The 25399-nt window shown below is 47.6% G+C and overlaps 9 protein-coding genes across 9 annotated transcripts; 4 read left to right on the top strand and 5 right to left on the bottom strand.

The window, feature by feature from the left end:
• Window positions 1–199: 199 nt before the first annotated feature.
• Window positions 200–1577, top strand: F9C07_9564 (putative epimerase/dehydratase family protein; the record flags this gene model as incomplete). Its single annotated transcript, XM_041290206.1, has 2 exons — window positions 200–336; window positions 404–1577. The coding sequence occupies 2 exons, from the start codon at window positions 200–202 to the stop codon at window positions 1575–1577; spliced, it is 1311 nt and encodes a 436-aa protein (XP_041142010.1).
• A 271-nt stretch (window positions 1578–1848) lies between these two features.
• F9C07_2197619 (GNS1/SUR4 family-domain-containing protein) lies at window positions 1849–4429 on the bottom strand (the record flags this gene model as incomplete). Its single annotated transcript, XM_071509412.1, has 6 exons — window positions 1849–2202; window positions 2325–3064; window positions 3114–3151; window positions 3773–3857; window positions 3922–3996; window positions 4333–4429. The coding sequence occupies 6 exons, from the start codon at window positions 4427–4429 to the stop codon at window positions 1849–1851; spliced, it is 1389 nt and encodes a 462-aa protein (XP_071363497.1).
• Window positions 4430–5737: 1308 nt separating this feature from the next.
• Window positions 5738–6669, top strand: F9C07_9562 (uncharacterized protein; the record flags this gene model as incomplete). Its single annotated transcript, XM_041284947.1, has 3 exons — window positions 5738–5791; window positions 5882–5923; window positions 6007–6669. 3 exons carry the CDS (start codon window positions 5738–5740, stop codon window positions 6667–6669), a joined length of 759 nt encoding a protein of 252 aa, XP_041142009.1.
• A 472-nt stretch (window positions 6670–7141) lies between these two features.
• Window positions 7142–8315, bottom strand: F9C07_2197617 (uncharacterized protein; the record flags this gene model as incomplete). Its single annotated transcript, XM_071509411.1, has 3 exons — window positions 7142–7959; window positions 8052–8126; window positions 8267–8315. 3 exons carry the CDS (start codon window positions 8313–8315, stop codon window positions 7142–7144), a joined length of 942 nt encoding a protein of 313 aa, XP_071363496.1.
• A 1090-nt stretch (window positions 8316–9405) lies between these two features.
• Window positions 9406–12846, bottom strand: F9C07_2197615 (bicyclomycin resistance protein; the record flags this gene model as incomplete). Its single annotated transcript, XM_071509410.1, has 5 exons — window positions 9406–10915; window positions 11260–11448; window positions 11503–11634; window positions 11688–12674; window positions 12734–12846. 5 exons carry the CDS (start codon window positions 12844–12846, stop codon window positions 9406–9408), a joined length of 2931 nt encoding a protein of 976 aa, XP_071363495.1.
• Window positions 12847–15593: 2747 nt separating this feature from the next.
• F9C07_2125383 (FAD-NAD(P)-binding-domain-containing protein) lies at window positions 15594–17791 on the top strand. Its single transcript, XM_041284846.2, has one exon. The coding sequence runs from the start codon at window positions 15748–15750 to the stop codon at window positions 17695–17697; it is 1950 nt and encodes a 649-aa protein (XP_041142007.1). The 5' UTR covers window positions 15594–15747; the 3' UTR covers window positions 17698–17791.
• F9C07_2276782 (putative 4-carboxymuconolactone decarboxylase) lies at window positions 17792–18982 on the bottom strand. Its single transcript, XM_041289966.2, has 2 exons — window positions 18491–18982; window positions 17792–18432 (listed from the first exon to the last, which is right to left on the bottom strand). The coding sequence occupies exons 1-2, from the start codon at window positions 18702–18704 to the stop codon at window positions 18206–18208; spliced, it is 441 nt and encodes a 146-aa protein (XP_041142006.1). The 5' UTR covers window positions 18705–18982; the 3' UTR covers window positions 17792–18205.
• Window positions 18983–22674: 3692 nt separating this feature from the next.
• Window positions 22675–23282, top strand: F9C07_9555 (ankyrin repeat-containing protein; the record flags this gene model as incomplete). The annotated part of the gene is made up of 2 exons (XM_041289960.2): window positions 22675–22774; window positions 22831–23282. 2 exons carry the CDS (start codon window positions 22675–22677, stop codon window positions 23280–23282), a joined length of 552 nt encoding a protein of 183 aa, XP_041142005.2.
• Window positions 23283–24684: 1402 nt separating this feature from the next.
• F9C07_9554 (uncharacterized protein) lies at window positions 24685–25152 on the bottom strand (the record flags this gene model as incomplete). Its single annotated transcript, XM_071511917.1, has 2 exons — window positions 24685–24729; window positions 24838–25152. 2 exons carry the CDS (start codon window positions 25150–25152, stop codon window positions 24685–24687), a joined length of 360 nt encoding a protein of 119 aa, XP_071363494.1.
• Window positions 25153–25399: the final 247 nt, after the last annotated feature.

The following is a 25399-nucleotide window of genomic DNA, read 5'->3' as shown; positions in this document are numbered from 1 at the left end:
AGACTGGTTATTCATCAGTCATAAACTGGAACATTCGCGACTGGCATTTATTGACCCTATCAGTACTCTGTAAAATTCCGTAGCTAGGAGTAGTAAGTATGCATTGGCCAGGATCTTCTTCTAGACATATATGCTGATGGTATGGATAGCAACGTAACACCGGATACACCGTGTTGAGCAGCATAACCGACATATCACAATGATGTGGGACTATTATTGCGATAAGTCTATTCTCATCACGGGAGCCTCCGGCTTCCTAGGAACTGCTATCACCCATCGGTTAGCTTCGAAAGCTCGTCCCAAGCGCATTTATATACTTTGCAGGAGGGGTGAAAGGTTAGAGAAACCCTGGATTTCATTGCCTTTCTTGATTTAGTTGAACTGACGACATCGGGTCATAAAGCCAACTGATCAGAAAATGGCAGAGAAATCTGCCCGAGGCGGACTTCAAGTGGCTATTCAACTTGGAGTCTATAACGGTGATCGATGGAGACATCATGCAGGCAGACCTTGGACTTTCGCCTCAGATGATTACTGAGCTGCAGAAAGAGGTCAACATCATTATCCATGCGGCTTCCACAATCAACTTGACCTATTCGCTTGAGCGGGTGTTTGATCATATTGTCCAGCCAAGCGAATCCTTAGCTCAGTTAGCCCTAGGTTTTACCTGCCTGGATCGATTCGTCTATGTTTCCACAGCCTTCGCCAACACACATCTTTACAAGCTTTCGAGCAAGCCCCAGACAGAGATAAATGAAGAGATCTACCCACTCCTGGGCGAGGGAAAGCTGTTGGATGACAGCCTTCTTAGTGCCCAGGATGCCCGTGACCAAATCACGAAGACTGGCTCCTCGACTGAATTTGAACTCCACGATTTTCCCTGGCCGTATGCGTATGGGAAGCACCTCGCAGAGCGATTGGTCCTAAACCTCTTCATCGAAAAGGGATGGGCATCGAAGGTGTTAATACTCCGCCCTTCTGTGATCGGACCAGCAGAGAAATATCCATACCCGGGATACAGTGTTCCCTTGTCAACACCATCAACGGCTCTCGCAACTGCAATGATTGCATCCTCTGTGTTTAGTGTCGTGGTGCCTACGCGGTGTTCCAAACCAGAAATCGAGGCTACCATTGACGAGGTCCCAGTGGACGTTGTTGTTGATCGAATGGTAGCCCATGTAGCTTTTAATACCACCGGTTGCGTCCATGCTGTGGGAGGCGAACGTGGCCGCCTTAGCTTCATGGACTTCTGGGGCGCCGCGATGAAGCTAAGAAGACTACCATGGGAGCCGCGGATAATCTGGTCATCGACTGTTGATTGGCATTCGCCGGACTTACACCCTGTGCTGCGACTCTATGTTATTCTGGGCACTGCCTTTCTCTTCACAGAGGAGAAGACAAATAACCTTTGGAAGATGCTTTCTCCTGATGAACGAGGTGATATGATATTGTTCAGGAACACTGCGGGGAAGTCATACGAGCTGATATCAAGACGGGAGCATATTAGATTCCTCATCAGATTGTTTGCAAAGAGGACTATTTTTCCAGCGTGGCTACTGGTGTATTTGTGTCGATGAGCAGAGAGAGTTCTGGTACACTATGAGCCCTAGTATCATGTTGTCCCAAGAGCCAAACCATCTTTTTTGAATACTTAGTATGTTCCTTGGTATTACTCTTTGTAGGCGTAAATAGAATGTGAGCGAAAAGCTGCTAGCAATAATTGAAGAAATTCTAACGGTTCAAACTGAATAAGTCTAACTAAATGGAGCATGGACTGTATGCACATCTGCTTAAGAAATAAGAGAACTTGTCTCACGAGCCAGGGTATTAAAATTCCTTCCAGCACCTCTACAGCGCCTTTTGCTTTGCTTCCAACTTGTAAATGCGGCCAAAGAATTTAAGAAAAGGTTGAATCAAAGGGACGAGGTACAACGTCCCCAACACCAGCGCAAAAACCTGGCCACTATTATTCATGCATGGGGCCACATTTGACCCTACCTCAAGCCCAACAGATGTCTGGATGTTCGATTTGTCTTCAGTCGCAACTAAGGGTACGTTTATGGGGTTGTTATACGAGATGAACACGTACAACCATGAGGCCAGCCCGCCCAAGACGAACTGGGCGATTTGTAGTCGCGTCAGGGTACGCTTCATAAATACAGGTACTTTTATCGTGAGTGTAGTCAACGTGTAATAGAGATACTGCGCCGATTTATAAATTATTCCGTTTTTAGACGATGTCCGGGAGTCAATTCTTATCATCAACGTGTGAATTCCTGTGTTGAAGGAGACGCCCACAACCGCTTGTGGAGTCCGGTAGATACCACCACCCATGTACATATGATCACACCAGCATGGTGATATGTCTGCAGGAAAGAGACCTTCTTCCCCTTCACTAGCAGGAGTATAGTGTTCATGATCTCGTAGTACATCGACATATAAAACATCCATGTGTAGTAGTTCATACCTCTCTCCCACAGGGATTCGGCCTGGTAGGTCCCTGAGAAGTCATTGTCGAGAGTAGCTAGCGGCACTGAGGTATTACTTGCCGGACTGTAATCAGATAGCAGTCGCCCTTGTCCGCGGTCGAATCTGCAGAAGACATCCGTGATGTGATAAGGTGCACTTGACCGAGGTGGGAGAGAGGATATGACTGTCCGACATACACCCAAGAAAGCCCAAGCGGAGAAGAGACCAAGCAAAATATTATGCGCAAAAGCAATGTAGGTAAATGATGCTGTGCGAGTTATAGGCCAAGGACGATAATGCCTTCTCCTATTGAGATAGTTGAGAACACAGACAAAAACAATATAGAAGCACGCCGTAAATAAGGGGACTCTAGCATCAAGACTGAAACTGTACACGGTGGAAGGTATATCGAAAGGGTGGTTCCAGGAAAATCCCACTTGCGATGCTGGTGTGATGAGAGGCGGATGAGGTCCCGGGGGAAATCGAAGGATTCGGGCCTCGGGAAATCCGAAGTAGACAGATGGGGCACTGGATATAGCTGGGGTTGCTTGAACAGCAGGCTGAATAGTACGTACGTAGGAGGTTACAAGGAGCTCTACCAATGGAATTAGATATTATCTCCGAGCGGCGGACACCAACGGCACCTCCTTCGAGTAGATGAGGAATCGCAATGCCAGCATACCTGTGAAATGAGACCCAGTTACTCCCTACATTGTACTTGCCTCCTAATCCAAGCTGTCAGTACCGATGCTGATATATGTATGTCTTGCGATGGCACTTACAATCTAGACAATTAAAGTAAAGCTGCTATTAGCCACGATATGTCGTTTGTGGAGAGTTAAAACTTACGCCTTGTTCCAACGATTGTGTCAGTCTCATATCACATTCTATCTCACCTAGCCACTTACAAGCTATCCAACCCAGTGTCATGTATCAGCTATGCTATCATCTATCATTCTTCCATGAATTTCTCATGTCGCAATTCTACTTACTCCCTAAGGCAGGATTAGCTCTGTACTATTGTAATGTAGATAGAACATCACTCGCAATCTATACGCTCTGGTGGTCAATAATGGTTCTTTATTTAGCTGTAAATCATCCTCATAGCACATATGACTCACGACCTATATCATGCATTGTCGTTAGAGATCTCTTCGTTTTAAACTGAAAGAAACAGGGTACTCACATCCTATGTAAAAGAAATGGCATATTAGCCCTGTTGATAGGGATTAACCCGTCTCTAGTATATTAATGGCACCTACAAGCTGTACAGTAATGTTAGTTTTAAAGTATTGTGGAACACATAGGAGAGGTGCTTACACCCTGTAATACCGAGCAGGTTAACCTTAATTTTAGCGAGCCTTTATTCTTCAAAGGGTGCTCACCAACTATGCGTGTGAAAGTTTGTCAGCCATGATCTCTTTCTCAATCATGCAGGGAGACATGACTTACATCCTTTTGGTATTGACCAATCATCTGGTATCAGCCTCAATGCTTCTGACTGCAGGGCTACATGGTACTCACAAACTATTTTGTCAATCAAGGTCAGCTCAAGCAATTTTGCGATTCGTCCCGGGGATGGTGGGCTACTTACTCCCTAAGAAAATGTTAAGATCATGATGTGACCGCATTTAGCTCATAGAGATTTTGGAGACTTACAGCCTGTTAGTTTTAGTGAGTGTTAGAAATTTGCGATCAACGAGAAAATGTATACAACGCCCACTTAGAAGCTTTCGTTAAAGGCATGTCAGCGCTGCATCCAGCTAGCAGTGTATTTCGGCAGGGCTAGCCACATACCTTCTATTACACAGTTAGGACTGACAGCTGAACAAAGCCAAGTATGTAAACGCTTTGAGGGATTACTTGCTACGTTGTCGCTTTCACCCTGAGGGGGGGAAGGGGGTGCAGCCATTCCGATGCCCAACCCCATGAGAAGAACAACGATGGAAAAGGCCTTCATGATGGTGGAATATCCGAGTGGTAAAGCCTAAGTTAATCTTAGTTATAACAAACAAACGAGGTAGTAGATTCGGTTGATCAAGCAGATAAGTAAGAGAGCGAGGAGACCACGTCCGGTGTTGTTGAATTGTATACAACAGTATCTATACTCATATGGCTCCTACAATTGGATAGGTAGGTTTTTTGGGTAAAGAAATGGTTAAGGGCGGTATAGGGGCTAATGAACTTTGTCTGAAGGCATCTTTGCGATATTAGGTCTCCGAAGCACAATTGGTGTCAGAATGACAACGCTCGGATATCACTTCCGTCAAGGATCACAATGCAGGTCTGAAATCTTTTCGTCACAGTTAGTCAATGTGCTCCAGCGGATACTGGATGGAAGATCTATGCTACGCCACATTGCTGTCCAGGGAAGCAAGGTGTTTGTCCACCTCTTTTCTGTGCACTGAAAGATACAGAAGTTACTGCATGCAGAAAGAAGGAATCAATGCAAAGTCTTCACACTGAGCGGGCATGCGGACCTCTTTGCTTAATGGGCAGGGGCCAACACTAGCATATGCATGGAGGACCGCTGCAGATTAACCGAGTAAGGAGTCAGTGAAAACCGTCAAACTGTATTGCAGTCATGGGGTAATAGTAAATAGTAAAATACATCCTACCTAACTACAGTTTTAGGCTTTGGTTTGGAGGTGGGCGCTACGTTACAGCTTCCCTTTCATATTGTAAGGCCCAGTGTGACGGGTAAAAGAAAACTTCCCGTATTCTGACGTCCATTGTTCGGTGGATCGATGCATGATCCACACCCCTTGCATAGAAGGGATATCCCTTGCGGAGAGCCACAGTCCACAAAAGTCAAGCTAAAGTATTTTCAATTGTTTCCAATATTGCCAGTCAAAGCAAAGCCTAGCCTCACATGTTCAGCGCGGGTAGCTTGGTCACATACGGTTTGCGTGGGGTGCAGGGCAACGATAGGTAACTGGTCACATCTTCATCTCCTTTACAGTGGTACATCTCTATAATAGAGAGTCCCAAACCTAGGTGTTTTGTCCAAACCATGCAGCACCAGGTTGATACGAGAAAAGCGGTGATACTCAATCGGGGTGAATCATGTTAGGTTACCTAGGATACACATGAGGCAAACAAATACCATTTTTAGAATATCTACTAATGATTATCTGCATCATACTAAACTAATGTACTCCTTTCATCGAGCATTAGCTGTTGCTAAAAGCCTTCTCACTTGCTTCTTTTTTTCCCCTCTGATAACCGGCGTGAGTTAATAACTTATTTGGCCAATTCTAACTACGCAATGGCTACACCGGAAGATATAACAATTGGTAACCTCAACGGCAATTGGGTTATGGTAAGAGTGCACCACACGTGATTTATTCTTGCCCTACAGATCCCAGTTTGTGCCATGTTTATCGAGACGACGTATACTTACATCATACAGAACAAAGGTTTGTCGGGCGAGATAGACCCTATTCTGAAGCTGGTAAATGCCCTTTTTGATGTCTACATCCATTTTCTGGCAGGCGGGACGAAGGGAATAGCTAATGGTTCTACGGTCGCATTTAGCAAGGGGTCCCCTGGCTACTTCGCAAGGCAATGGCGGCCGTAACACTTTACATCAACATCACGACGTACCAGACACCTCAGCCTGAGACCGGTGAGCCGGTAACAAACATTGACTTCAACCAAACCGCGGGTGGGAAGCTGGGTGGTACGACTGAGAAGCGGACATTGAGTTGGGAAATCAAAGAGCACAAGGACTACATCTTTGGTGAAGTTCAAGGTCAGAGCGAGTTTGTCCATGGTTCTCCAGATAGTGGTGGTCACATCCGACCAGATTTTGAATTGCAGACCGAGGTAGATAACGCACAAGAAGTCAAGACGTTCCTACGGGGTGAGAATCACCTCGATTCTCCCGACGGAACAGGATTCATATATGAAGGTTCCGAGGGTGCTTGGGTACATACTTTTGAACGCAGTGTCTCTTCTGGCTGGACAGCTGAGCAGGTTGGTTATCTTGATGACCCATTATTCATTCTCCAGCGACAGCTGGTGAAATCTATATTGCTGACAGTTGAACTGACTTGCATTTGGCTTCAGATTTGGGGTTTTGAATTGATCGACAACAAACGCCACTTCACACGCCGGATAGTTGTTGCCAATGCTGGAGGACGATACTTGTGTCTGAGGCTCGTGTTTGACTATGAACAACCAAAAGTGAGCATATAGTAGTAGTTGGAAACAAATCAACCTATTTTGAATAAACGATCAGCTTCAGAATGCGAGAACGCCGCTATAGTCAAGCATGGTCTACATATATACCCGTGATATGGTTTGGCAACCTATATAAGTCTTGATAAATAGACAATCAGTACATACGACCATAGGGTGTGGAGAACAGGGCTTCCCGTCCGCTCAGCCGTACTTAAGCCACACGCCGGGAGGTTAGTAGTTGGGTGGGTGACCACCAGCGAATCCCTCCTGTTGTATGTTTTTGTTTTAGTTTTTGCGTGTTTTCGGTCTTATCTTGTCAATAATGTCTATATCATCATTATATAAAGCCCAGGATGCAGTGCCTTCGCTTTGTCTGTTTCAATGGCAGCAATGAGCGGTTTGGCTGGGCGGGTTTGAAGCACTCATCATAGAAAAAATATCTGACAAATCTATCCACAGTAAATGCAAACTCAACGCAGAGTATGATCTACCAACCCGATCCAAAGCGTTGTAGTTCAAAAAACTGTCCTTTCCCCATGAGTCCTGTGCAGGGAAGACAAACACAATTGCTGACAAGTGGTGCGTAATAACGCAAACCCCAGACCTTATTCCACGCCACATTCCCCGACTTCGGGGGGTTCCGAGATGGGCCCTGATCGGGAGTCCAAATTGTATGGCCCAGATCTCCCTCCTTGAAGGGGTCCACTTGGATGATCTTGGTGACTCGGGGCTTTCGAGTAAGAGCAGGGTATTCCCAACCTCTCCATACCGTAGTACCTGGAAAAGCAGTTCTATCCAACCCTGATCGGGTGAAAAAGTATACTTCGCCCTGGGCAGTCTCAGCAAATGCCTGAGACAATCGACGTCCAAACCGATCGATCATTGATAGTGTCTTGAATTTGCCTATTTGGGCCCTTGACGATCTTTTATCCGTAACACGATCAATCGCAAAACCCTCGCGTTGTGTACTTTTCTGAATATACTTTTTATAGTGTCGAGCTGAGAGTATAACTCCATTCTCACCATCAAGACCACTATCGAATAAGCCATCGCCTTTCCAGATTTGGCCATATTCCAGTATATTCGTCACGAGGTCTTCAAGCGCCGGAACATCATCAAGCACCCTGTATTGAGGTTTACCCCCATTTTTGAAACAATTTAGCCCCGGTGCACGCTTGCATGCTTGTGAGGCTGCATCATTTTCACTCCGTGTGCTCTCGAGCGCTTCATCAAGCCCGTCTTGGTTGGCCGCTTTGAGCCCGGCATCTTCCACAATTTTTGCACCTTCATTAGGAACATGGGGAACTTCGACGGTCGTGGCATCGTTGTTGATTATGGATTCCTCTTCCACAGGGTGGTCGTTGGTTTGGGCGATTGAGCCTGTTCTCCCCCCTGACAGTGTGTATCACCGGCGGCCTTCCGAGCCTTGGCTGCGTGTTCGGCATCCTCCGATTCATATTTTGTGCCTTTGGCTGCATCGGCGAATTTGGCCGCTCATTCTGAAGCCTCCACTGCCTTGGCAATGGACTCAGCTCCATCTGCAGATTTTGCGGCGGCCCCTGCAGCTTTCAAGGCGATCTTAGAAGCATTGATCGTTTCTGCAGGCTCCCACCCCCAGGGAGCGCCAGAAGCATGTCGAGAATTGTTGGATACTGGATCATGTTGACACCAATACCCAAGATGAAAAACAACAGGTCGTCAGACGGGTGTTTCATACCATCATCGATACATGTTTGGATCTCGATTTGAACGTGGAGAAGCGTCGGAAAAGAAAATGAGCTAACCTGTATATCGGACGTGCCGCAAAGAATGGACCAAACTTTGGGTTAGCGTCGAAATTAACCTTGTGCTTGGCATGGGGTTTGAATTCAGTTCCAACAAGAGTTATCAAATAGAGAAAAGTGGGAATCGTCCGGTTCATCGTAAATTTATGCGTGGAATTAAGGGTCGGATATAAGGATCCAGTTCTCCTTAGCCCCTCCGTAAACCTGCTCGGCAATTCGATTCTCTGGACATTAACCCTAACTAATCTAATGTGGTCGCTGGGTTATGCTAGGAATTGAATGCTATGCAAAGTGGATCAAGAATATTTCAAGATAGCAAAAAGCCGATCGATACATTGAATACCGAATCTCGATCCCCGCGAGTTTGTCACTTTGATAATGGATCTTAATTTAACTATTATCGTTTGAAGTCATATATTCAAGGTTGGTACTGGTACATGAATGACTCTGATTTCGGTACAGAATTTAGTTTCAGGTAGCTCACTGAGTCAATGATATGAAACTAGAGAGGTTTAGGGTATTTGCATAGGCTTCTTTTGCAGTAGCACTGTCTGTACAGGCGTGTTGATTCGCTTTTCCGGGTATCAATGTGAGTGAAACTGGAATGAAAGGTCGATCGCACATGATGATCAACAATATATGTGTTGGCGATTGACACAATAGCTCGTGCTGTATCTGGACCGAGGATAGAGCGGTTCACATACCAAATGGGATGGAACGATGAGGGAGGGCGTTCCGTGCTTGGGCTCTCTCGCTTCGTGGCTTCGTTCTTATGATAACTCCCGGAGATAGCATAACGTCTTTCGGGTTGCAGAGCCGTTTAATTAGCCAAGTCCACTTTTTGTTATGCACCGAGTATGTGGCACATTTGTATTAGGATAATGATACTCTCGGGTAACGAGACCGGCTATGGGGTTCGTGAAAAACCAAAAGCACGTCAAGGGGTAAGGGGGATAGTATAGTAGTTCTATCGACCCCACATTCCCGGGGTGTTCGGCGACAGTTGTAAAAACTGACCGAAGTCAAGGCCGTGCAAACTCGGTACATCTGCGACTAACCCTTCCAGCCATGATACTTCATCGGATGTGGGAATCATTGGTTGAACCGGTGACTCAGTGGTGGACGGCTCGTGATGATCTTCTAATAGCCCGCTGAGCAACCTGGTGTCTGAACGCCGGCGGCGCTGGTAGAGAAGAATGAGTAGGCGCGCGGTGCCGTACGCCTCCCTCATAGTCTCGGTATTGTAGGTTGCAGAAACCAGTTTCAGTGTCTCCATCGCTTCTGGAAGAAGCTCTAATGATGCACTCGTGTCCATTTCAAGGAGGATACTAATCATCTGAAATGGGACATTGGCGACATGTTGCCACGGTGAACAATCCGAGGCCATCCGACGCGCGGCACCGAGGCTTCGCTTCAGTTGTTCCACAACTCGCTCCATCGTAGCCGGCGAGGTCATGAGGTTTCTCATATGTAAGCGCCGGAGAAGACAGAGGACAAGATTACATTGAGCGAGGATAGATGGTGGCTGCGTGTGGTTACGGCTTAGCGTCTGCAGCAAGAACTCTTCTATCTCTTCGTCCTGTCGTCGATTCTCAGGGCCCAGGCTGGTGGAAAGGGGTAGGAGACCGAGAAGCTCTACCGTGAAATCGCCTGGTCTAGGCGACGGCAACGCTACAGCCTCATGGGGGAACGAGACCCTTGACAGGCCCAGGTCGTAGGAGATCCAAAGATTTTGATGTTGGGCTACTCCAATTAGTCGTTGCCGAATGTCGAGATCATAGGGTTCGCAGGAGGAGGTCTGGTGGAGCTTAGAGGCTTCAATAAGATGCATCAAGGTGGAGCTTGCAATCCATGTCGGGTATGGTGGGGCGGTCATGCGCATATAAATCACTCGGAGTGCCCATGCGGTCACCACTTCTACTGATGGGGCTGCAGAACCAATGTGTGTGTCTGTTATAGAGCGTGTAAGTTCCACCAGGTGGGCTTCGGTAATGTTGATAGTAGTCTCGGAGAAGAGCGCCCCGAGAGCAGCAACGCCCGCCAGCACGCCGTCATACGAATCGCCCTCTGCAGATGACTGCCACCGCGCCTCCAAGCGGCGAAAGAACATCGCAGAATCGATGAAGCCATAGCATGGATCTACCTTGGTAAAGTAGACATTGGCCAGGTTCTTCATATGGTTCAGCGAGAGAATATCGACGAGCGGTACAGCCAAGACTGTGCCAGTAGCCAGACCGGACGGGGGATTGCGTCTACCCACATTCCAGCCGAAGAGATTCAATTTGGGCGCGTTTGCCGGGTCCATCTTGAGACCAATCTTTCTGACAAATGCTGCTCCCGAGTTCGCTTCCAGTGACTCGGTGTACGAGCCCGCATGCTCAGGACTCGGCCCAGGAATGGCAGGCAAATCCACCATCATTCCAGTGGGTTTCGGTTTCATGCGACGCTCATTTTGGTAGTAACAATCATAGCCCCAACTGCTGCAGGTTGAACATGGAGACTCTCCATTGCATTTCCTTTTCCGTTCACGACAGGGCTCACAGGCAAAGCGCGATCTCTTACGCTTTGAAGGGCCAGGATTACTAGCCATGGCCGTGTACATTGAGAGGGAGTAGTCAAGCGATACGCAGCCAGGGTTAAAAAGCGATGGCGGGGAGACGGAAGGCGGCAGAACCGGCGGGCGGGAGCGGCTATTCTTATTCTTCTTATGTGAGCCTCTTATAACCCTACCACGTGATCATTTATGGCATGTGATGTCTATGAGAATCTCTATTCCGATGGAAAACATATGTACATACACCGTTAGGGCATCAGTTTCGACTTTCCCCTCAGTCGCGGCCCATACTTCTTGAACACCACAGGGATCGGAATCATAATGGCCGCCAAACATCCTATCAGGGTACCTGCCCACTGTACCCCGAGATTCTTAAACATCTGCTTGGCAAACAAGGGAAACCCGGCGGCGACGCTAGATCGGAGAATAATATTCGCAGCAACGGTGGATGCGGCGCTACCAACATAGTCAGTATCTTGAGGCCTCACGACATATCGGCTTGTAACTTACAGCGGAAGGTACGAATCGACCAAGTAGTTGAAACAGGGAAGGAAGATACACAGGATCCCGAACCCGATCAGAACTCCTGAGGCAGTTGGAGCAAGCCAGTGAATTGACGACGTAAAGCCTGTCCAACTGAACCTAAACGGGATATTAGATCTAGCTCGTTTCCAACATTCCAGGCGACTACTTACCAGAATACTCCCACGGTGAAAATTGGAGCACCGATAATGGCAGGCGGCAACCGCCATTCGGGGACAGGTACGTTTTTGTTTGCTATTAGCTTCTTCACGTAGATGGACTGTTGAGACAGAACAAATCCGCATGCTAGCACTTGACCAATGATAAGCCCAAAAAAGGTGAGGCCGCTGAGTCCGGGATTCATTCCGTAGACTGACTCAAATACGTAAGGATAGGCTACCAGCAGCGCGTACACGAGTCCATAGATGAAGGACATGTAGAGAGAGACAACCAAGATAATCGGCTCGGTGACCAGCATTCGCAATGGCCGCGTAAAATACTTTTCAAGCAACTCTTGAAAGTCGACTTTAACCATCTCTTGCTTAGCATGGACCCCCCAATTGGAGGTCTGGTGCCGGAGAGCTTCTGCCTTTGGGATGAGGATGCATGGAGCATATGTTTCTTTCAAGAAAAGTACGAATACACTGCAACATGCGAAGCCCATGAAAGCAGGAATATAGAGTGTCCATCGCCAGCCGAGGAAGCTGGAGGAGATGAACCCCCCAATGAATGGGCCGCTAAAGGGGCCTACAAACACGGCCAGCGAGTAAACCGTGATAGCAGGCCCACGATGAATATTATTGAAAAGGTCCGATAGAACGGCAGGAACTACCGAGAGCTGGCTGGCGCCAAATAGCCCAGCAAAAAAGCGACAGATGATAACAGTTTGAATATCTTTCGCCACAGCCGATGCAATGCTGAAAACCGCAACACCGAACATGCCCACAGTCAAGGGTAACCGCCGTCCTATTAATTCTGAAGATGGCGCCCATATCAATGGGCCCGATGCAAACCCGAGAACGAAAAGAGTGGTACCAAGAATCCCGACCTCGGTACTCACTCCAAATGCCTTGGCTACGCCAGCGGTCCCTGGGGCAAACACCGCGCTAGCAAACGATGAGATAAATGTGCCAAAGCACACCATAACCGAGGTATAGAGCCTATGTAAATGAAAAATAGGGTTAGCCCAAATCTCAACTAATGTAGGTGATCTACGTACTTCACTGTAAAGCTCCAGTTAAACGGATGTTCCGGGTCGTCCGGGCCGTCGAATGTGACGATATAATCATCTTCGTTTGGTAATAGTGGAGGGAAAGCTTTCCCTTCTCCCATCGACAAAGGTCTACTTGGCTCTGACCTCTTCTCGGAAATATTACTCTAGGTCGGGTCATCAGTTAGTCTGGTATGGTTACCAGCAATTTGGATTGGGGTTCGAGTATACCTGCGCCTCGATGTCGCTGATTTCCACAGTGTTATCTGTCTGAGAGCCTCTCTCACTGCTCTCGCTCCATAGTGGGAGACTCATTTTGCGTGGCGCTGTTGGCGATACTCTAGGCCACGCCCCGGGAGTATAAACGCCGTCAGATACTGACTCTGTCTCGTGTGTTGGTTAAGCAACACAAAAGTGACGTAAAAGCCAAACAGAGAGCAAGGCGGTGGCGAAGGAGGACTGCGCGAGACATAGGGCAAAATACATCAGACTATATTGTTTGGGACAAGCGCATGGCCCCTATAAGAAATTGCCTTCACATTCCAGACGCGAAGCTGACACCGCGGAGGTATCGGGTATTGCGGACATGCTGAGACTGGTGTCGCTTTCGGACGTCCTGGTCGATCATGATTCATATGCGACATGGCCTCGGCACAGTTTTCTTCTTGGACCTCCGCAATAGCCGATAGATCTCGTTGAAAGGTCGTGCATAGGACAAAATAGTCCAAGCATTCGAAGTTATATGTTTATAAACACGCACAAAGTCACATCGCAGCTCATACTAAAGCATCAAGGCCATCTAGCGGCGATAGTTCAGTTTCAGTATAAGAATGATTGTCCGACAAAGCCACAGTAACTCGATTACTGTAGTCCTTGCTTCCCTAGTCGCTGTAATAGTCTCAGCCCGCTTCTCAAGTGAGTGGGTGAGGAAATCTCGGAAACTTATAAGGCAGAGGGTCAATCTCTGAACAGTATCTTCATGGAACACTTAATCTACTAGTCATCTTGGTTACATAAGAAATGTCTGTTGATAATCCGGCTAAGAAAGCGAACAAACGTAGGATACCCTTTACATGCGATAATACCCTCTGGTGCCCGCGGAGCGGAAATAACAAAAAGAAATTAGAGACGGCCGAGGAGGGCTTACTCCTAGAAGAATAAATTAGATTGCAAAGTGCCCTCCACACGCTGAAGTGCTTTGCGGTGTAATCCTTTCCACGACCCAACTATTCGACTTGTGCAGGGAATCTTCCACATCAGCTGCTACATGGGCAACCAGTATCTCTTCTCATCTTTGCTTTCCATTCTGGTCAAATAAGAATGATTATGGATATCTATTGTATTATGTGGGATACTGGCGGCTCCTGATGTTGTTACAATAATGAATATAGAACAGGGTCATGATTATGTATAACGCAAGCTTGCAGTATTTTTAGCGAACATTGAAGTATAATAGACCAAAAGCGAACCGCAAATTTGAACAAGTTAAATAAACATATATCTACACGTATATGTGCAAAATGCTCTGGAATACAGGTAGTAGAATTGGTAAAGAGAATCTAGCTGACAGTAAACGCATTTTTGTCAAATACAACGGAACCCACTAGCCCTACTATCTAGCGAATATGGAAAGGACAAAAGCATAGATGTCGACTCCCACCATCAAACAAGGAATTAATTCTTCTGGGGTCAACCCTTCTCCCAATGTGCTTTCGTAGAGCTCGGACAAAAGGACCTTGGCGGGGATTGATCATGAATTCTCGCTGCATCTCCGATTCTGAATTTCTGACGCAATCACAGACGTATTTCACGGTCGCAACTAGCTGCCAATTGAGGTAGGTCGTAACTAACGACATATACAGGCTAAGTATTATCATTGGAAGGATGTTGCCTTGCTGTACCCACCGAGCAATGCAGGGTGCCCAACTAGAGTCCCGACTCAAGTGGGAAGTTGGAAATACATACAAAAAAAAAAAAAAAAAAAAACCTGCAAAAAAAAAAAAAAAGGAAAACGCTACAGAAAAGTACAAAGCCAAAAGGGCAGACTAATGCAGGGAGTCGGCTTTTAATTCCGTGAAGATATAAGTGACTAGTGGCAAAAGCCCTTGCTGGGGCTGAGATGCAGATGCGCGCGCTGCATCCTGAGTAGGGCGCTGTTACGAGACACTAGAACAGATTAGGTCTTATTTCACGCCATACGAAAAAAATCCTACTAGTAAGAGTGGGTCGTTGGTGTAATTAATGAACTGCTGTTATGCATAACGGTTTTTCAAGGATGACTTGGCTCGTGTCTGCCAAGGATATTTGCGTACAGCCGCAGGCATTCTGGATCTCGAAAGTTCCCATCCATTTTGCACAAAGGCGCTGAAGATCATAGACTGCGTAGGATCTGCACTGAAAATGTTTCATGTAGTGTCACGCTATGCAGTGTCATAGTCTCTATGCATTGTCATAGATTGGCTGCTTCCTCCCGCAGCCATGCCCGCTGTTGATGCTCTGAGCCGGAGACCCTAATTCAGCATACCACTGCAGGCTTCTTTTTTTCCTACCTCATACATCCACCAATGAATCGGGTTTGTATGTGATTTTGACAGTGCATGTCAAACATGACGGCTGCATTGTCACAATCCTCCCTTTTGATCTGCTTCAAGCTGATCCTTAGATGGCTCCTGGAGCGTCAATGTCAAATCACACAATTGGAAACGTGCATGAGGGTGATGTTGTGAAGGATGTACCAACCACAATGGCTGAGCTGTGACAGGGAGTATGACATCGTGGTGGCCCAGACTCAATGGCAACTCAAGGTGCTTGGGAATTGTTACAACGCTGGATTGTATATATAAACCGTAGACATCAAGAGTTAGATGTTCGCACCAACTTCTAAAATCATCAAACACAAAAGCGATTCCAGCACATAGATACCCTTGACAATCTTCACCAGCAGAATCTCATTTGCAGAGCGGTTGTTTTTCATAAAAGTACAATTCAAAACTTCATATCAAATCCGAAAAGTTCCTTTCACGATGAAGTACTCCATTCCAGCCACGCCCTCCGGGACCACTCATGCCCACGTCGCCATTGTCGGCATGGGACCGCGCGGAACCAGCGCGCTGGAACGTCTCTGTGCTTCTGCAACCGACTTTCTCGCGCCTGGTGCGCGACTAACGGTTCACGTCGTCGACCCTTCGCCCCCAGGAGCAGGCCGTGTCTGGCGCACCGCCCAGTCATCGGAGTTACTGATGAACACGGTGACTTCCCAAGTTACCTTGTACACTGACAAGAGTGTGGTTTGCTCGGGACCGATACGCGAGGGACCAAGTTTGTATGAATGGGCAACCGATGCTAAACTTGGACTGGGTCCCGACGAATACCCAACCCGCGCACAGTACGGCCATTACCTAGAATGGGTCTTCCGCGAGGTAGTTCGCAACGCTCCCACCGGGGTTGAGATTGAGGTCCACGCTGCCCGCGCAGTTAGCCTCGACGATGCGCCAGATGGCCGCCAAACCCTCACCCTGTCTACCGGCCGCACCTTATCCGGTTTGTCTGCTGTGGTTCTCGCTCAGGGCCATCTACCGCTAGTCGCAGATGCACAGCTACAGCAGCTGACTGCATATGCTGACCAGAATGGCCTGCGCCACATCACGCCCTCCAATCCGGCAGATGTTGACCTATCCTCTCTCAAACCTGGCGAGCCAGTCTTCTTGCGTGGTCTCGGTCTCAATTTCTTCGACTACATGGCTTTGCTGACTACAGGTCGTGGTGGTCGGTTTAGCCGTACGCCCAACGGATTACGCTACCACCCCTCTGGAAGGGAGCCTCGTATGTATGCTGGCTCACGTCGCGGGATTCCGTACCAAGCACGTGGTGACAATGCAAAGGGTGCATACGGCCGTCACATGCCACTGATTTTTACTGAGGAGGTGATTGATGGTTTTCGCCAGCGCGCCGACTCTGGCAACGCGCCGAACTTCCTGAAGGAAATTTGGCCGCTTGTCTCGAAGGAGGTGGAAACCGTCTACTACGAAGCCCTGTTGAGACAACATGGATTCGAGCTCGGCGACTTCAGGGATCGCTTCCTCGCCACTGCACACAAGAGCCTCGAAGAAGCCCAGGTGCTCACTGACTTCGGCATTACTGAAGAGAACCGCTGGTCCTGGGACCGCATTTCCCGACCATACGGTGAACGTACCTTCACAGCCGGTGCCTGGAGGGACTGGATGCTGGAGTACCTACGGGAGGATGCTAAAGAGGCCTCCCTTGGTAACGTCAACGGACCTTTGAAGGCAGCCCTGGATGTGATGCGCGATCTGCGCAACGAGTTGCGACTCATTGTGGACCATGCGGGACTGTCTGGTCTTTCACACAGGGACCACTTGGACCGTTGGTACACACCACTGAACGCCTTCCTGTCCATCGGACCCCCTCGTCAGCGTATTGAGCAAATGATCGCTCTGATTGAGGCCGGAATACTTGATGTTCTTGGCCCACGACCACAGGCCCGTGCTGAGGACGGAGCCTGGACTGTGTACTCCCCCGAAGTACCCGGACTTAAGGTCCGTGTTACCACTCTCATTGAGGCGCGTCTGCCGGAGCCAAGTCTTAGACATACTGCCGACGAGCTTCTTTCACATCTGCTTAAGACGGGTCAGTGCCGCCCTCACACGGTTGACGGCTACGAGACTGGAGGTCTTGATATCACGCTCAGCCCGTACCGTATTATCGACTCCCAAGGTCGTGCACATGAAAGACGATTCGCCGTTGGTGTCCCCACTGAAGGTGTCCACTGGGTTACTGCAGCAGGAGCAAGACCAGGTGTGAACTCAGTTACTCTATCTGACACTGATGCTGTGGCTCGAGCTGCCCTGTCTGCCGCGGTCAGTGGAAATACCGCCGTGGAGCGCCAGACTGAAGTCAAGGCGTGGCCGAACGTAGAAGTTTCGGAGGTTACTGTTCTGGAGGTTGGAGTTTGAATCAAGAATGTTAATAATTTTCTACAATTTGGGTTTAAAATTCTGGCGCATGTTAGATATGAATTTGAATGAAACTTTTTCTTAAAACCTTAGTTCTGCTTCAACGAGGTCGCAATGGCTGGACTTGCTAGAACTTGTATCTTCCAGACTGTCGTACTGATATCCTCCCATTGACTGGCCCGTGCATCGGTTGTCTTGCTTGAAGTACCTTATCTACCTTCTTGTCTTCTGGTTTCGTTATCTTGTTACGTCGCAATTATCGTAAAGGGGTCCAAACGTTCGGAGAGTAAACTTGCGCTTTCTTATGGAAATATTTGCTTATATTTGGGTGATTTAATTGTGTGCACAAATTGTCATCAAAAGCAAATATGGTGGGAAGGAACATGCTCCACAGAGCCTCAAAGCCGTGACAAAATTGTGAAAACTGTCTATTTCGTGACATTCATACAAGGTGGACTCCGAAAGGTATACAGAGAATGGACTCAGCCACACTATCTAGTACTATAAATCAAAGCCCAGTTTCCTCGGGTCGCTTATATTCACCCTTCTCAATCATTTCATTAATCGTCCTTTCCGTTACCATCATCGCTTCCACACCAGCAGGTGTGCCACAGTACACTGTTGAGTGCAACACTGCCTCTCTAATCTCAAGTTCCGAGACACCGTTATTGATCGCGCCGCGAGTGTGTAGTGCCAGCTCCAGCCACGCCTTCTGTGCGATAATTATACCAATCGCTACACGTAGATTAACAGGTGCCAAACTCGATCACCGAGGGCACAGACAAAGACTTACTTAAGAGACTGCGCTGTTTTCTGTCGAGGCCGGGGCGCTGCCACACATTGCCCCAAGCGTACTCGGTGATGAGCTGCTGTCCTGGCCGCGTAAACGGCGTAGCATTGTTCCACGCTCGGTCGACATACTCGTGGCCGAGGACGGCCCGGCGCATCTTGAGCCCCTCTTCGAGGAGTTCTCGATGCAAGTCGTTGAGTTTCGGATCAGTGGACATGGTAGCAATTAGAATGAGGTATTAAAAAAGATGAAAATTGGGCCTAGGTCAAGAAAGCAAGACCGGATATGTCAATTCTTCTCGTAAAACACACTTGTTGAACCACGCGTCCTCAAACCGAGGGGAGATAGAAGCGCCAAATATGTCCTCATAACTACTTCACATGGGGAAGCTTCAGCAGCCCCGCGAGTCCAGCCACGGACTGATCCTGTCACTGAGATCCACTATCTGCAGTCATCACGCTAAGGTGCGACGGATCCACCTGCACCAAATCCTGAAGTCAAAGGCGCAGTGACTGTCAGCGTATTTATGTTACGAATGTTACCGGTCCTCGTCATCTGCAGAAGTGGGTCCTGCTGTTCTCGGCCCGCAATAACCGCTCCGGCCCGTTACCTTGTCCGCGGCCCTTCCGCAGCTTCCGCAATTTTGCCGTACCTCGTCTCAATGACCACACCACTCCCGAATCACCCCTTCCGCCTGCTTCTTACGGTATAGTCATTCCCTGTTGTATGGCTTCTTGATACCTGAGGCTCGCAATGTAACCCTCAGGAGACATGTACAATAGTAGTGTCGAGTCCACATCTAGTGTAGAGTATTTGTCCTTCGTTTCCTCTCTCTGACTTGGATCTATTAAACCTTGACTGCTAACTGGCAGTTCAGACAAATTTCGCTGCGTGTTGTCGTGATGGCTCAGTATATATAGGGTTCGGCATAACCCGAAGGCGAACTATATATTCAACATATGAACTTCCCAAAGGCCACCTGAAGCTCCTCTGCCAATTACGAAGGGTTATATTTACCACTGCCTTGATGACTTTAGAACCGTCGACCTGCCGTGATCTGTGCCTTACCCTGAATATCAATTGGGCGTCAATACCGAAGTCCCGTGTCTTAGGGCTAGAACAATGGCAGTATAGGTAAGTTCCCGGGTCGAGAAATCTGATAGGCCGACAAGACAATCAAAATGAAAGAGGATTAAATACAAACACAACACAATTGTCACATAGCACGGAGATGATAGAAAGGATCAACTCCGAAACCAACATCTCGAAAGCGCTTCAGAGGGCAAGGAATATGCGGATACGCCGGATCGATACTTCAATCCGGCTTTCTCACCATTGGTCCCCAGGCGTCGTTCAGCATTGCCTTGGAGCATGGTGGCTACGACGGCAGGCTTCTCATACCCACAGCCACCGAGGCCGAATTCACGACAATGAGCAACACCTTTAGGACAAGCACCGTCCGGACCGTACAGAGCCATTAAAACCGTCATTTACCTTAATCTCGGGAGCCAACCTCACCTACGGTACAAGGGCCAACAGGGGGTGACTACAGAAATTCACAAGTATAGCATCGAAGGGACTGACAGGGACGCTTGGAATGACAACGGATGCTGCGATAGCTAGGTCAATCAACCGTCCTACCAACATATGTTTCCAATATCTTCCAGTACATACGGCGCAACAGCATGAACAATATATTTCCTCTAAAGCGTCCCGACAATACTCAATATGCCGTCATGGCAGCGCCCCACCCTGCTGATCCAAGTCCATCCTTTAACAATTTGTCGTCTGTCACGCGGACGGCTGCTCTAAGATCTCTTCCAAGGAAAAGTTAACCACGACCAGTTCGGACGGTGCAGACAAGGTGTACTATTCGACCTTAGCGACAGAAGTAACTGTGCAGGATTTTACGCCAAGGCTACCACACAGGCGAGGGATTTTCGAAGACACCCAGATTAAGGCTTCGCCAAGATTGTATCAGCTGATGTACCTCACCGACTCGTGGAAGGATCGTGACGCCAAGTAACAGATGGAATTTGATGGGACAGAAGCCAAAGATCTGATAAAGAGGGCAGGAAAGAGGAGGGCACAACACAAGACCGCACGCATCGAGAACGGTGATAGAGGGGGTCAACCACCACGGGAAATCTGCGACTCGGGCATGCAATCGAGGAGAGACAGCGGGGGAAAGTAGGAGGCACACGAACAGCAAATAGAAGGAAAGAAAACCAGCAAAAGTACCGCTGCAACGAAACCCATCTACGACATAGTACACAGCTTTGCTACGAGGTCCAGAATCAAAAGGCCAAAATTAGTGGGCCGGAACACACAAAGTCGCGAATCAGTGTGGTTATCTCCATGTGCAGAGTAGCCGTTTAGGGTATGCCCAAACCTTTTTTGAAAATATAGCCTTCTATAACACAACTGCTAGTGAAGGTCTCGTCCCAGACACTGCTTGTATATATCTCAAGCTATTGGATAGTAGGCATGTAATTTCAGTAATCACCCACGAACTCACTTGAAATACGATTCCAATATTGTAGGGTCAATGGTGCGAACGACACATTGAAAAGTTTGAACAGTACTCTGCTCGAGAAACGAAGCTGCACTACTGCAGAGTACATGGTACGTTTCCTTATCTAAGCTTAATTTTCAAATCTTAATACCTTGTCCATGGCGCACAGGGTCCATACAGGCGTTCGCAGGTGGCTTAGTGGTCTTTGCTTGGCGCTAGGTCCGACACGCCCTGCAGAATAGAATTTTATGAAAAAAACGAATTGACAAAAATGCAAGATCAAACGCCGCTCGGTCTCCGCGGCTTTCGGACAATTGAAGCTTCCATGCCATGTATGCTTGTATTCCTTCAGAATCCTTCACTTCATTAGTAACTGCCCTAATTCCCCTCACGAACATTAATTGGCATGGTTGCAGTTTATACATATGAAGCTGGGATCGGTATCCGCCTGGCCTATTAGAACTGTTAATGTTAGGTAACGAAAACTGTCGGTTCAAGGTAGTATTCATGCAAGCTATATATAACACGGTCTAGTCCGATAGTTGGCTTTACGTCTAGGCGCCGCCCTAGTTCTTCTCCGAGCTCAAAATTAATTAACCTCCAAAATCTCAATACGGAGTATGCTCTAGCGAAACTGGTTGGTCCTAGCGCACCTTGGCATATTTTAACGCCAATGAAGATTCCTCCAGGCGCCATCCATCTACATCACATAACGCCATTTGCTAATTATTATGCTACGTAGAGTCCCTGCAGCACGAGGTTTTAGAAGCCGGCCGCATTGCGTATCCTCTTAAGACGAATCGGCAATACCGAGGCAGATACTAGAAAACACTATTCTAAAGAAACCCTAGGCTGCGCACGTTTTAAGATTATCGAATAATGAAGCACGAGCTGTGTTTATAATGTAGGTTTCAGACCTTTTTGCTTACGCTATACTTAGTCTGGTATAGCTGTGCTGTGGGTTCTCCAAATTCTCCTCCTTTCCCGGCCCTCTGCAGCATTATAATGTCTGAGGAAAGCTAAGTGGTGGGTATATGTCCAAGTACATGGCTGAGAGAGGCCCTGCCAAGTCAGGCAGGTAGGATTTCTCGCGTCACTAGTGCACCATATTGTGATTGTTTGAGCAATTGCCAATCCTTACCATCCATGATCCCATTTCCGGCCCGGTAGATCAAGGATCTAGTCGCCACGCTGCCAAGTGCTTAGCCATATATTAGGGTTCAAGCTCCCATTTGCATCTAATATTTTCAGAACGTTAGGTATCAAAGAGGCAATAGTTACTCAAGATGGGATCTTCCACACATAGCATATCCATCACGGAAGAGAGACTCGCACTCGAACGGCGGAGGGAAAGGAATAGATTAGCACAACGGAAGCATCGTATGTGTGCACGATACCTACTCTGCACCCATCCCGCTAACTTAGCACAGGTGAGAATGCGAAGTTGAGGAGGCCGAGACAAGCGAACAGCGACAAACCACTATCTGAACAGAATAGCCAACCGGGGCAGACGGCGAACAGGAGCTCCAGATGTTCAGGAAGCAATAGCCAAGAATGCCTACAGTTCTCGGCTTTTCTTGGCCCAGCCTTGGATTACAACATTGATCCCCTGTCAGCAGAGAATTTCTTTTCCGATGTAGTATTCTCGCCGCATGTCAACGAATACAGCCACATGAATCTGGCATCTTCTACGGCACCAGTGGATCAAGAGCAACAATTGGGGATCTCCCCTTTTACCATGGACACAATATTCCAAACAAGCCCAAGCAAATGTAAGTGTCTCTACAGCAATAAAACTTTTCAGGATCTCCCTGACGTTGCTTTGTAGTCAATGCCCCTCCTAACCTTTGTGGTAATTGCCATACTGGTGCCAAACCACAGGCAGTCCCCCATAGTGACCCCAGATCCGCCGACATATGCGCTGCTAATATGCCCACCCGGCCGATAGGCTGCTATCAAAATCCTGAGACGGTCCGCGCTAGTGGGGTCGGACCTAGAACTTGGACAACACCCCTCCATATTTCCGTTAGCCGCGGACATCTCACAGCGGTGCGCCTTCTCCTTGACGGCGGCGCCGATCCTAACGCCATTGACGGAGAAGGGTCCACTGTGCTTCATACAGCGGTCCGAAGCGGCCACCATATCATTGTGCGCGAGCTACTACGGTATGGCGCAGATCCGAGCGCTGTTGACGCGGCAGGCTGGCTACCGTTACATTATGCCGCGGAGGCCGGCGATGAGAACTGCTTACGGGTCTTGCTGCAGCCGGGTGGGGAGTAGAGCACGAAGGTTTCGGGGGAAAGGAGCACTGAGACACTAAGCAGGAGCTCGAATTGAGGATTTTATCCCTTGGAGCTACCCGAGTAAACCATGGGAGCTCTAGGCTGGAGGCTTCATGTATGTACTTTTTCACGTCACGAATATTTTAGACATCACAAAATGTAATGAGCAAGCTGAAATTGCCCCTCGCCTTGGCGTTGATACTTGGGTGACTTTCACTGGTTTGCTATTTTGCCATCCTCAGCCAGCCAAGAAAAGTAATTAGCCGTGAAGCACTACATAATCTAAGTGTAATCACCAACATTGCATTAGCGTACTTCCGGACTTCCAGCAATTTCCGTGGTTATAAACGTAGCTCAATAACCAGGAAACTTGCTTGGAAGAAGCTCAGTTTCAGCATTCCTTCAACAACATTCGACAGTGTAATTGTGGAGCCTCATAAGCACTAGTAATATGAGGTACCAGTAAAACCTCGATATAAGCAACTCCGATATAAGCAATCTACCAGGCTGTCTCCTATTATTTCCCATACAAAATTGCAGAAAACCTCGATATAGGAAACTTTCATTATTCTGCTCAACCTACCATACAAAATTGCTTATAATGAGGTATAGTGGGTCCAGCTAACCAATTAAAAAATTTACTATAATAAAAAAAAATCGCGTGTGAATTTCTCGAATATTAACTTAGCCCTACCCCTACTACCTAAGAATAACAAAAATATATATAATTACACAGATTCTTTTACTCTATTTTACTATCAGTCTTTATACTAAAGAATTGTACTAAAAATACTATAGAATTGTATCACTATATACTATATCTATATTTTAGTAGGTCTTATATCGGGGTTTTACAGTATCCGGAACCGCGTCTGGAAGAGATCTATTCCGAGTTTCCCCTCAGAAGACTATGGCTTATTGGCTACGATCGCTACCTCGATCACCGGTTAGACCCACTGAGGTCGATCTCGGAATCGGATGGTGATTTAGCATGTACCGTAAAACCCTGTTACAAGGAGATTCATGTGCAAGGATGAGCGATTTCATGGGTACTATTACAATTACAATGAGCTTTGTGCAAGTCTATATGGGAAACTGTTTCACCTCCGACAGTATGTTTCTCACATCAGGCAAATTCCTATATCGAGGTTGGTTATGGCGAGTTTCACGGTATTATGCAGACTTCAATACCACTACAGCTAATAACGAATGAAACTCTAATGTTGAAGACCTCGGAAGCATAGGAGCCGCTACTTTCACGTATATAATTGGCATATATCATGATCCAGATAATCGTATTTCTTCGGCAGCCCGTGAAGATCAGATTACAAAAAGCCAAAGGGTGAAAGCGAAGGATACTAGAATTTAGATCAAATGCTAAAATACAAGAAGCAGACGAATCAAAACCTGTTCTCAGCAGTTCCGGGATTCCATTCCTCCGGATCCTATACTTGATTCACATATAACGTAATCGCTTAGCGAGCCAGTTCTGTAGGGGCTGAAGAAAGTCTGGACAGAATTGATGGATTTCACGAATGCGATTGGAGGCTCACTGCCACCGCCAAGGCGGCTTGTTCCACCCTGCAGAGTGTTCTAGACTGGAAGGGCTTTAGTAGAAGTACGAAGGTGGAGAACAATGCCACATCCATACGAGCATCGTCCCCACTGTTTTGGAAAGGCATAATGGCAAATTTATTGAATACGAGGCACCCTCCATTCATTGCCCAGCTGAATCGCGTATTATCCCTGGAAATGGTAATGAACTGCAGGTCTATGCGCTCTGATTCTATCGAGTTTCCTTGATTTATCTTATGAATGTCAGCATGCTTAGCTGGCCAATGGAAAATGTTGATGGCCACTGTGTTCATGCTGGGTTGTGTCATTAGGAGTATATACGTTGGGTGTGGATATTACCTTGGTAACTAACAAAATCTCTAGATCCACATGGCTGTGACTATGCGCGTTCGTAAGGCTCACATAACCGCCAGAGTGCATTAAGCGGCCCATGTGACATGGGTACTCTCTCCTTGAAACTATGACAGATTTCCATGGATACTCGCTGGTCGGAGATCTCACGGAGAGATATTGGCCGAGGTTCCTTGCGCTAGGAGAAGC

This window comes from Aspergillus flavus, chromosome 2 (genome assembly GCF_009017415.1).
Source record: "Aspergillus flavus chromosome 2, complete sequence".
NCBI classification, from domain to species: domain Eukaryota; kingdom Fungi; phylum Ascomycota; class Eurotiomycetes; order Eurotiales; family Aspergillaceae; genus Aspergillus; species Aspergillus flavus.
This window is presented reverse-complemented; position numbering and strand designations above follow the sequence as displayed.